Raw genomic sequence first — 13,054 nt, 5'->3', positions numbered from 1 at the left:
AATATTTATTGATATTGTTTATCTGTTTTGCACGACAAAATTAAAAGGCATTTTTTTTAAAAGCTTGTCACATTATAGGAATGCAGCCTATGAGCTTAATATATGGCTTAATGTGTTGTGGGTAGTCCTCAACTTAAAACTACAATTGGAATGGGAACTTACATTGCTAAACAATGAAGTTGTTAAGTAAGTTCAGTCCAATTTTACAACCAGTTTTGCTGCGGTCATTAAGGAAATCCAGCTTTCCCCATTGACTTTGCTTGTTGGAAGCTGACTGGGAATGATGATTACATGACCCTGGGATCAGGGGTTAAATTCAGCAGGCCCTGACAGGTTCTGGAGAACCTGTAGTGGACATTTTGAGTAGTTCGGCGAACCTGCAAATACCACCTCTGGCTGACCCCAGAGTGGGGTGGGAATGGAGATTTTGCAATATCCTTCCCACAGGAGTGGGGAGGGAATGGGAATTTTGCAGTATCCTTCCCCTGCCATGCCCAGCAAGCCACGCTCACAAAACGGGTAGTAAAAAAATTTAAATTTCACCACTGCCTGGGATGCTGCAACTATCAGAAATCAAACACTTGAATTTTGATCATGTGATTACAGAGATATTGTGATGGTTGCAAATGCATAACTTTTTCCAGCATTATCCTAACTTCAAATAATTACTAAACTAATGGTTGTAATTTGAGGGTTATCTGTATTAGAACATAGAGAAATTGGGACTGAATAGTCCCCAGTTCAATTAACTGAGGATAAGCATGTTGTATAACCTCAATCTTCATCTCCTGTCAAATCCTCAAATTTCTCACAGCTGCATTGCAGGAATACTGAATTTTGTTCCACCATTGCTAATGGAACAGCTTTTTCTTCACTTTGAGTATCTTTTTTTTTGGGGGGGGGGAACCTGTTACACTACTCTATAGAACTGCCACACACAGAATAATATATTGCAGAATTGGAATGAGATTTAATAGAGAATTGTTTCTTTGCAGAAATTCCTAATTCAATTCTGCAACAACCAATGCATGAACTGCTGGTTGAAGCAGTTGAAAAGTATGAAAAGCTGTCATACCTATTCAAAACAATTCAAAAGTTCTGACCATTCAATGCATATTGAAAGAGGTGGCGCAGTGGTTAAATGCAGCACTGCAGGCTACTTCAGCTGACTGCAGTTCTGCAGTTCGGCTGTTCAAATCTCACCGGCTCAGGGTTGACTCAGCCTTCCATCCTTCCGAGGTGGGTAAAATGAGGACCCGGATTATTGTTGGGGGCAATATGCTGACTCTGTAAACCTCTTAGGGAGGGCTGAAAGCCCTATGAAGCGGTATATAAGTCTAACTGCTATTGCTATATCCAGATCAACTCACACCTCTCTCTCTCTCTTTCTCTTTCTCTCCCTCTCCACCTCTGTTGTGAGTTGTTCTGGAAGAGACATATGTATATATAAATGTTTTATACACACATATGAATTTTTGAAGCATATTGTGTCTCTTCCAGATCAACTCACAACAATCTTCTTAAATTAGTTTGGATCGAGAATAAGCAGCTGGCAAAAGTTGAGATTTGAAGTACGTCCTTTAAAAGTCATCAGTCATTTATTTGGACGCTAATCACAACTGAAAATAGAAACACATTAAAAATAAGAATTTCCTGGGTGTTTTACCACGTTAAGGAATTATAAGGAGGGTCCTCGAGTCCCGATGGAGGGTACAATACAGAAGAACATGAGCTTCATTTCCAATATAGGCACGCTTATCAAAAGACGAACCAGAAAAGAGTACAATATTTTTGAAGATGGATTTTTCCCCCGTTTCTTGACATCGAAGTAAATGTCCAAATTCTTGCCTCGGGAGCAAAGTCTACTTAGAAGCATTTACAACCATCTCTCGACAATAAACTCTAGGAGCACCCCTTCCCTCCAGCTTAAAAAAAAATCCCAAACGCGCCACACCCCGTGGAGCTCTCGCCTGCGGGTTTCCTATTACGGGGACATGACTCAACGCCTGTGTCTTCCCCGCTAGACATCGCGGGGAGGGGGAGGTTAACAGACATTCCCTCCGCCCCTTTGATTGGCGGCCGATATTTAGCTATTTCCCAGGATTGGTTGGTCTGTTCCCGGAGGGCAGCCCCCACAGTTTAGGGCTAGCGCAGTTTACTCTTGTTTTCGCCCAGTCCCTAACTTTGGGGTTGTTGTGTTGCAGTTCTTACGTAAGAATCGACGCTCCTTCTGCGAGGGCAGGGTGGGGGGGGGGGGGGGAAGCGGAGAACGAAAAGAGAGGAAGGCGCTTTCCTGGCGCTCTGGGCGCCTCTGAAAGTTTACATCAAGACTTGGAGAGAAGCAGCTGCTCAAAAGCCCTCGGACCCACCATGGGGAGACTCGCCCTTAGCCTCCCCTTAGCGCTTCTGCTGCTGGCGGCCCTTTGCAGAGGTAAGGCCGATCCGGAAAAAGTTGCCCGGGCCGATTTTCCTCCCACACCTTCGGTCCCCATCCGTGCAGCTGGGTGTGGTCGCTCGGTTATTTTCTTCAGTCCGGCGGGTCGCTTGATGGATCCCGCTTTGGTTCCAGCAGCCCCGCTGGAAGCTTTATGCTGCAATGCCGCGGACCATAAGGGAAGGGAAGGCCATTTATAAAAGCTTTTAAAAAATTAGCTTTCGCCCTTTAAAAAAAATAAAATAGGGCTGCCACTTTTCCACCCCGGCAAAGTTAGGGACAGATTTTGAAAAATTAGTCCCCGATGACTGAGAGACATTTATGGCTCCTTGGCCTGAAATTGCGCATATTCCTTGAGGATTTTGTAATTCATAGGACTGTAACAGATTTAAGACCTGGCCTCCAGATAAACCAATGGGTTTGCAATGTTTGTTTAAATAGCATATTATTAGCAGTTCATACAAGGTCACATTTATACTCTGTATAAATACTTGGTTTAGGAACTTGAAGTCGTTGCCCAGCAAAATCCACTCCTCTTTCAATTTGGTATTTGGTATTACATAGTAGCCATAGTTCGTATTGTGTGAACCCCATTCATAGATTAGCCTTTCAGCTTTTGGGTCAAAGTAGCCTCTGAATCAAATAGTACTTGTGAAAGCAAAAGCATGAATGTTGCTAGGTCCAACTGCTGTCTATGACATTTGTGCTTGTAGATTTTTAGAGGGATCAGAAAAAAGAGTAAAGCCAAAGGAAATCTTGGAAAATCTGCAGAGAAAAATGTTATATTGTGCAGTCTTGTATTAAATGTTTGTACTATTGCATTTCAAGAAAGTCTCTGCTGAATTCTGTGGATTAAAAAGTACTTTTCTAGTGTTGAGATTTTAGTCTGCCTGTTGCTGCAAAATGACATGAATTTTTACAGAAATGTAAAGACGGATCACTGATGTGGCATATATTTTAATGAACTTCTCAGTGTCCCTAAAGTAGTATTCTGAGTGTGCATGTGTATGTGATTCAGAGTGTGATAGTAATAGGCTTGGGAGGAAGTAATCACAGAATGTAACACAGAATTATAGTATTGTGTTAACATAGATAACACAAATGACTTGATAATAATTTCATTGTGTTATTATTGTTCTAGTATTTTGAAGTTATTTTGCTCTACTTCATTAAAAGAATGTCTTAGAAAGCTAAAGTATTGTCTTATTGAGCTTTAGATATTGGCATTTTTGGTATCAGACTTGTCTCTATATGCTCAGGATTTCTATAACTGCTATACTCAATACTTGTATTGAAAAGTGATAGACAGGAATTGAGGGTAGTATGGTTGAATGACATTGTAACTATTAATATGGACTGATTACGAGGGTAGCCATAAACCTTAAGTTGGTCTCATGACAACTTAACTTTCCATCGTCATGGAAATCATGACTATGATTTGGAAATTTATGACTGGGAGTCATAATGCAGGAAGAAGAAATAAAATGCAGCTTCTACATGATTTGGAATTATCCCGTCAGCTGCTCTAAACAGAAAGTTTTTCTAACCCAGAATTGCCTTTGCTTTTTGGGAAAAATGCATTAATGCCATTGAATGCAGCTGTTTTATTTTGCCTTTAATAAAAATGAAGTATTTTTAGATGTCAAAATATTTTCAGTTTACACTAATTGGAAAGTATTTTTAAAAAGTTAAAAAATAAGTATTTAATAGGTATTAATGAGTAATAATTTGGGGGGGACTAATAATTTGGAGGAAATTATATTAAAATGTAAAAAAAAACCAATTAGTTTTACCTTCAGAGCACAGAACAGTGATTACAGTACAAACCACATAGATTTTTCATATTATATTTTAAAACAGCCTAAGAAACTCAGTAATGTTATCCCTCCGTAGCATTTTAAGAGAATGGGGGTATGATTTGTCTTTTGAATACTTTTGTGCTAGCATATGCAACATTGACTCCATAGAGTTTGATATTTTGATATTGAGATATTTATAACGTTCATTGTGCTTTTTCCTTCAAACTGTTTGCAGTTAATGCTGGTCTGTGATCGTAGTAAAAATTGATTAATACAAACTGTTTGCAGTTACTGATCATTTCCAAATTATCCGCTATACAATTTAAATAGGAAAACAAGTCATTAGGGAAGGTTTCGGGGTAGTAATTTATATGAAGCCTGACCTTAGAACAATTGGTTGGTCAGTTTTAAACCCCACATCATACTTTTAAATTTCTGCAGTAAACCTTTCTAATAGAAAAGTAAATTATGTTATAGGTTAGCAAATGACAAAAAGAATTATTTGTAAATAATATTTTTCTACTTAAAATAGACTTGTCATTTGAAAAGCTCCTAAAATATTCATGTTGATTATAAAAATTCCTTCCCTCTTTAGTCACATGTTGCCTTAAAAGGGTGTGGACTAGTTCATCTCTTCATTGAAGCCATTTCCCAATTAGTTCTGCATAGTTCTGTCTGGCTGATATTGTTGACCTGACTCTATAAAGTAAGCTTTGTTTTTTTTCAATATTTTGAGAGTTTGGTTGTATCTGCTTTACAATTAAGTAATTTAATTAATTTTTTAAATCTTTAGTTATATAACTTTGGGATTATTAAGATGTAAATTATACATTTTATAAAATAAGATAAAAATAAGAATTTGAATATATATATATATATATATATATATATTCATATATATATTAAATTCAGCATATATTCCAAGAAAAAAGCCTTAAAAGTTATTATCCCATAGTGAAAGGGCAATATAACATTTAATAGTTGTAAGCTCAACAGGCAAATATTCTATGTTTGCTTTTAAGAATCTAATTATAGGACAAGAAAACTGATTCAAAAGACCAGCTTCTGTCAGAAGATAAGCTCTTAAACAGTTTGTCCGGTTTATGTTTGCTTTATGTAGTTATTAAGACTGCAAATAATCTACCTGGTTTCAAAGAAATATATTTCCACCCCCTGCTTAATGCAGGATGATGTGCTTTTGGGTGGAGGAAGAGAGAAGCAATTTGAGAAGACTATTATTATATTTTAAGCAGCGAGGCAACAACAATGCACTGTTGCTTGGAATAAAGTTTAAGCTGAAAACAAACTTCAGGGCGCTGCTACCTACAATGGGGCAGTGTATTATATACTTCACGGTAATTCATTATAAATAGCTTAAGCAATTCTTCATGCACTTTATCTTCCTTGCCTTTCTGCTTTCCCCCCCCTTAAATTGATTCCTGTAATAAATTTGTTTCCCTTTTCAGCAGGCAAAAAAGAAGTCTTGGATTCAAAAGCAAAAGTAGCTTGTTCCCAATGTTGCCTAAGGCAAATTTTTGTATGCTTTGTGAACAATGTGAACAAAAAACACATTTTTCTTTCTCTATAAACTTCTATGTTGAATGTTTGGTCATCATGACCATACATGAATCCCAATTTTGATGACAGAGATATAAAGGTAAATTTAGGGCAATTTTCATGAAGTTGAAAAACTTGATTTGAGTGTGACTATAGTCAGAATTGCTCTGTCTGAGGCAAAAATGCTGATGTATTTTTGTACCCATTCCTTGATAGTCACCATCTGTATAAGAAGCTAAAAGTAGAATAAAAGCAGAATAGCAGCTTCCTGTTTTTATTTCTCAGTAACTGATATGGAAAGGCATTCCCTTGCGTTTGGAAGTTATATAACCATACTTTTATAATAATCTTCACAAATATGGAAATTAGTAAATAAAAGTGCCTCAAGTTTCTTGAAATAAAAGGCAAGATATAAATGAAATCCATTTCAATATTGTTAATGCAAAAGCAGAGAAGAGAGCATCAGAGTCCTTTTTAATAGTAGCTTAAATAGTATAGTGGCTTGTAGAGATAGTTTTTGATTTATGACCATTTAACAATAGTGTGAAGTTATAACAGCCTCAGAAAAAATGCCTTATGATCTGCCTTGAAGTTATGATGGTCAAACCACACTTGCAGTCATAGATCACAATTTGGTGCTTGATAATCTGGATTACATTTGTGATGTTTGCAGTATCTTGCAGTCATGTGATCACAACTTCTGACCTTCCCAGATAGCTCCCAATAAGGAGAGTCAATTCTGGAACCCAGACTCACTTAACATTCACTTAATCACCATAGTGATTCATGTAACCATGGTAAAAATGGTAATAAAACTGTGTTGAGTCACATAATGACTTGCTTTGTGACCACACCAACTTCTGATGAAAAGACCAGTCCCAATTGGGACACAAGATGAAGACTATTCATTTGCAGTGTTGATTTGCAGTGTTGTTCTTACAGAGCACTTAGTGGTCTTCAGATTATTCACCAACATTACTAAACTTAATAGTATTTAAATATGGTTCGTTATTGGATTGGAATATGGGAAAATAGATATAATAATAACTGGCAGCCTTGTGATCAAATATAATAAATAAAATGAACTGGAGTAGTATCATCCTTTCTAATAAGGATGTACCCATAACTGAGTGCTCCTAGGGTCCAGTGAGCCTAACCCCTCTGGTTTGAAATTCATGAGGATACCCGAGATGGCTGGAATATTATTTTTATTTTTCCATAATAATCTGGTTTCTTCATCTAGAGCTTCATTGTGTTTTCCATGGTCAAAATAGCATAGTAGATAATATCAAAAGCAACTTCCAAATCCAAAAAGACATATTTACTACAGATCCTCCTGCACATTTCTTGTTAAGAGTTTTTCTATTCAGAGGACTACAATTTCAATTGTTACATTCTAAGGATCTTGGAGAAGAAAAAATTGAAAAAGATTGATGATCACTTCAGACAATCACTTATACCTCTATCAAGATTGTGTATTTATTTAGGCAGTTCTCAGTTTCAGGGACCATTGCTGAAAGTTACAACCATGCTGAAAAAATGTTATGATCAGTGCCTGCATTTACGACCTTTGCAGCATCCTTCAATCACATAATAATCATTACATTCAGTATGTGTTGTATTGTTCTGTGCCTTGACCTATTGGTTTTCTCTCCCCCTCCCACTTGCATAGCAGAGATTTTGGCGAGGAAGGGATTACAAGAGAGTAAGCAGTGGAGAATAAACATCAAAGAAATGCTGTGGCATCAGCAAAACTGATTGCAGTTTGCAAACAGCCAATGTATTTCTATTGTGTTCTTGCTTACTCTCTTCCTATCCTTTCCTCACCAATTTTTCCACTCTGTGAGGAGGGGGGATGAAGTAAGAGAAATTGGCCTAAAGAAATCACTTCTTCTTTCTCCCTTCACTTAATGACAGAGATGCCAGTTATAATTTGGTTGCTAAACAAGGACTACCTGTAAAGTTTATTGCCATTACCTAAGAAAGTGGGTTATAAAGCAGAAGTGAATATAGTATTACATTGCCATTTCACACTTGATTATTCATGGGGTGTGTGTGTGTTTCAAAACAATCTGTAAAACTGCCTGTCAGTTTTATGAATAGCAGTTATCTGAAGATTCATTTTCAAAAGAAAATTAATTGAGCCAAAAAATGGCTAAGAGTTTGTCCATTTTTATTCCATGACATCCTTGAGCTGATGTTACCTTAGTGATGAGTCTCCCATTTTTCAGTCAGTTTCGGGGGGGGGGGGGGGGGGGGGGGGCAGTCTTTGTTTTGTTGTTGTTGTTTTGTTGTTTTCTATAACAGGCTGCTCTGGAGGATTATGCACTAGTTTGAACTTTTGAAAAGTGGAAGATAATAGTCCAACACTTTTAAAATAGATTAAGTTGATGAACAGATTGCCTTGAAAATCAGTTCTTATTTTGATACAGCCATTCTTTGTTTGGCAACTACCTATGGTGGTAACAGTGCTATAAAATTCATTTTCCAACTCACACTCACATTTACATCTGACAACAAAATCCTTCAGTGTGAAACTGATCAAGGTCTATTCAATTAGCACTCAAAACAACTCATTAAGGTCACAGAGTTGAGCTTGTCAGCTTGCAGTTAGTAGTTTTTAGGAGAGTGCTACTTAGTGGAAAAAAGGCAGCTAAAAGATAGCTTGTTTATGCAATCTTTCCACTTTGTGAGAAGGGGAAAAAACCGTGACCCGACAAAAGCGCAAACGTCATAAGCGCGCCGACAATACCGCGGCGCTAAAACCGTGATGTCAAAAGCGCGCTGACAACAGCGTGCCGACAACAGCGCGTCGACAGAAGCGCGATTTAATTTAAGGTTAGGGTTAGGGTTAGGGTTAGGTTTAGGGTTCCGTTACAGCGCGCTTCTGTCGGCGCGCTTTAGGGCTAATTAGTCGTTCATTTGTCGCGCGGTTTTGTCACCGCACTTTAGTCACCGCGGTTTAGTCAGGCGCGCTTTTGTTGTGCGCGCATTTGTGGTGGAACCGAAAAAACAGATCAGGCAGATGACAAGAGAGCTTTATCTGAATAAAACTTCAGCAACCAGTAATCTTTCAGTGTCTTTACCTCTTGCTCTCCCTGTTTTAATCATTGGTGTTTGTTTTTTTATTATTTATATCCTGTCTTTATTATTTTAACAAATAACTCAAGATGGTAAACTTATGTAATATTGCTTCCTCCTCCTATTTTCCCCACAGCAGTAACAACCCTGTGAGGTGAGTTGGCTGAGACAGAATGGTCACCCAACTGACTTTCAGGACTAAGAAAGGATTAGAACTCATTGTGTCGCAGTCTATAGTTGTGATAGTGAACCTATGGCACATGTACCAGAGGTGGCATACAAATCCCTCTCTGTGGGCACGCGTGCCATCGCCCCAATTCAGCCAGCTGGTCGTGTGGGTTCTGAGGCGCGCATGTGTGCCAGCCAGCTGGTCATCAGGTTTCCAGCACTCTGGCGCATGTGTGCGCTGTCCGGTTTGGGCACTAAAAGTTTTGCCATGACTGGTTTATAGCCTTGTGCCTTAATCAAGGAGCTTGGTTGCTAATCAAGGAGAGGGTGTGCATGATTTTTTGATAGCACTACAAAGAGATTGTGGGAATTGTATTTTACACACAAGTTCTATATTTCTCATCTATGTCAGTGTTATATTTGCATTTATATGTTTTAGTTGTTACTTGCAGTTTTGAATAAAAAAGAACATGAATTCCAAAGGCAGGAAATAATAATCTTAGTTTTGCAAAATACTTACAATAACCAAAAGAGATAAATTAAAAAAACTTTTAAAAGATTTTTTCTTAATGCTATGTTTGTGTCAGCCTGTTTTGCTGTTGCTTCGGCTGCCATGAAACGGGGAGGGAGGGCATGGTATTTGGGAGGGGTTACTCATTGTGCTGGAGGAAGGTTCTGGAGTTCACCGGCTGTTCGGACTACGGATGCGTGGGAGTTTCCCGCCAGGACTAACGGCACCGACATTCCATCTTCGTGATGCCTTTTGAAGTTATCTCACACCTGACACTTGGGAGAATTATGATTGGACTGTAACTGTGATGCCAAGGGGAGGGGAATGGGCTATTCTATATATCAATTGCTTTCGCGCTTAAATATTCAGATTTTGCTTCGCTATGCCTTTAATCATTTTTAATTAGTAAAAGTACACTTGATTTCCACACATGGAGTCTCGTGGTCTTTCTTTCCTAATTATTTAATGGAGAGGTGCTGACAGTTTGAGGCTTAAAGAATGTTACGCCTTGTTTCAAGTAAATGAAAGGAATTATTTTATCTTTGATTACAAGAGAATTAATTTGCTTTAGTGCATACGTGAAAGGATAGTACCTTGGTGGATAATATTTTCATAATCAGTGTTTCTGTATGTCTTGAATAATCCAATGGGTTTTATCCCCTTCCTCCAAATCTGTGTTACAAAATGGATTGCAGGATTAAAAAATAAATCATCCCACATAGTTCGTGGGCCTTGCTGGAATTAATAAAGCTAAATTTCAACATATACAGAAAACATTAACTTTGAGAAACTGGAGTTAATAACTGAAATTGTAATTAATAATAACAAAATATCCATTAGTGCTTAAACGGAAACTTTTTAAAAAAGCACTAAGAATGAACCTCATGTGGATTAAGGCCATATCTATTTCATGATAATTAAATTTAAAAAGTTCTACTTTAAAAAAAAAGTCTGCTTCCATTGGTGGAATCTTTAATTATAGACATGTAATTCCAGTTCTTTGGTCATTTTTATTATTTTTTTTCTGAAATTTTTGTAAAGATCCAATATATTTTTGAGATGTGATATTATTCACAGTCTAAAAGATATATGACAATTTCCATTTTATAGCCATTTTTCCTCATTTAGATTGTATTATAAAATTTTATTTTTATCCTCAAGTATTGTTTAATATTTTAAATTTTTAAGTATTAAATTTAGGGCCAGCTTTCTGCTGAGTTAATCACTCAAATTAGCTTGTTAAATGAAAAACAAGACAGTTGCCAGTTTTCAGAATGTTGGAAGAAATATCTATCTGGTTCAGTTCCACTGGAGACAAAATGGAGGTTGGAGGTTGCCTTTTTAATATTTCTCAAAATATTTCATTCTTCTAGGAGAGGAGTGGGTGCTAACTTTCTTCAAGAGGTAGGCAAGGTTTGGAAAGAGAAGGTTCTAGGTATTGTGGAAAGTATTTTAATGCAATTAGGGTATTGTAACAGAAGTTGTATTAGCTAGAAGTAATATATAACACTATGTAGCTCAGACTCCAGTGCAAATTTAATGATAACACTGTGAAACAAAAAACAGATCTTTCTGAAAGAATAAAGTTCCATCCAAAATAGGTTTTGCATCAAGTTCCAAATCCAATTTTCTATTTAACCACAACATTTATTCTCTCTAGATTTAATTTCAGCTTCTCTTAACTTATCTAGCATAATGCATAAGAGAAATGGTAAAAACTTGTGAAACATCACAAATCAGCAATTTAGATATAATTCATAATATAATTCATAATATAATTTAGATATATTTCAGAGAAACTTGGTGGCGTCATTCTTTTCTTTCTGTTCTTAAAAAAATTATGACCAAACTGCAAAGTGTCAGCCTCCATACAAATTTGCAATAGAAATCTGTTCATTGTCTGACCTCTCCTTTATTTTCCGCTTTTAGTGCCCTTCAGTCCATGAAAATACTGGTCTCTCTCCTTGGAAGTCTTAGATATATTTGTTTTTATCATTTATAGAAAACAAAGATTTGATCAATGGTTTTCAAGATTGACTTAAAGAAGGTTTTTTTCAGGATAAACTGTTCATATCTGCGCCTTTCTTTTTTCTCTTTGGTTGATCCTCCTGTTTGATGCACTCTAGCAACACTGCAGTGAAGAGTTGAGTCATCCTAACTTCACTTACTGCAGACCTAATTAAAAATGCTGCTTGGCAGGCTATGTTAAACATCTTGCCAGGATTTCTTTGCCTCATTGGGATGAATGATGCCTATACATTTCTGCTTAGTATGAAATGACTGACGATGTTACAACTTGTTATTCTGCAACAAACATTACATGCTGTAAGTTCTGTTGAACCTTTCTGAATCAGCCATGAATCACTAAAAAAACATTTTTTTTATAAGATACAGAAACCTGTAGGGACTCAAAGTAATTTTATGGACTGAGTAGGGCAAGGCTAATGCAAATTATCAGCTACTCTTCTTCAAAGTCAAGGGACATGGTGCTTTCCTGTGCCCCAAGCTTCTTGGTACCTTCTTTTCTCCCCTGCTTCTCCTAGGTCCATGATGGCGAACCTATGGCACACGTGCTACAGATGGCACATGGAGCCGTCTCTGCGGACACATGAGCTATCACCCAGCTCAGCTCCACCGCGCATGTGTATGTATCTCCTGCTGGCCAGCTGATTTTCGGGTCTCTGCCATGCACGCAAGAGATGTGCATGCATGCATAGGGGATTGCATGTGCATGCATGGGGGAAGAGTCACATGTGCGGGAGCGCACCCCATTTTTTGTTTCAGGAGGCTTCAGGAAGGCGTGCTAGGCCCAAAATAGGGTGTGGGGGTCTGTGTGGCCCATTTTTGGTCCCAGGAGGCTTTAGGGAGCATTGCATTATGGGTGTGGGCATGTGCACGCATGCCATCGCATACGTGTGTGCGATTTTGGCAAACGAGAAAAAGGTTAGCCATCACTGTCCTAGGTTGTTGTTGCTAGTGTCAGCATCAGCCTTAATTTTTCCTGCTGTCGATCCCAAACATTTCTGCCTAAAACAACTGCATTATTTGTTTCATTGCATATCCAATCTAAATGTTCATTATCAGTTTGGGCACAAGCCATCCCAAAATAGCTATTCTGAGTGCAGAACAATTCATGCATGATCATTTTGCCCATCCTTACTGGTAAGATACAAGGTGCTACCTTCCCAATACAGTTAAGAATGGGAAAGTGCCAACTGCATTATGCTAGATTCACTCTCAGGTGGTTGATTTTTCTGTGGTGTGGGCTGATTTCCATAATCAAATAATAAAGATATAAAGTAAAAGTCCAGTCATGTCCAGTCGTGTTAGACTCTAGATGCTTATGTCCATTTCTTAGCTGAGAGACCCAAAGTTGTCTGAAGACATTTTTGTGGTCATGTGGCTAGCATGATTAGACACCAAGGTGCATGGAAGGCATGGTGTTACCTTCCATCCAAAGTGGTACCCATTTATCTACTTTCATTTGCATGCTTTCAAACTGCT

At 37.8% G+C, this 13,054-nt stretch overlaps 1 protein-coding gene across 1 annotated transcript in view; it reads left to right on the top strand.

Moving 5' to 3' along the window:
- The first annotated feature begins 2,137 nt into the window (after positions 1-2,137).
- LOC116514680 (CD99 antigen-like) overlaps positions 2,138-13,054 on the top strand; it is a 36,520-nt gene continuing 25,603 nt past the window's right edge. Inside the window, exon 1 of the mRNA XM_032226326.1 lies at positions 2,138-2,431. Coding sequence (XP_032082217.1) covers positions 2,371-2,431 — 61 coding nt within the window. The 5' untranslated portion in view covers positions 2,138-2,370. The remainder of the gene's footprint in view (positions 2,432-13,054) is intronic.

Source organism: Thamnophis elegans, chromosome 11 (assembly GCF_009769535.1).
Source record: "Thamnophis elegans isolate rThaEle1 chromosome 11, rThaEle1.pri, whole genome shotgun sequence".
Taxonomy (NCBI): Eukaryota; Metazoa; Chordata; class Lepidosauria; order Squamata; family Colubridae; genus Thamnophis; species Thamnophis elegans.
The sequence above is the reverse complement of the archived record's forward strand: the minus strand, read 5'-3'. Positions and strand labels throughout refer to the sequence as shown.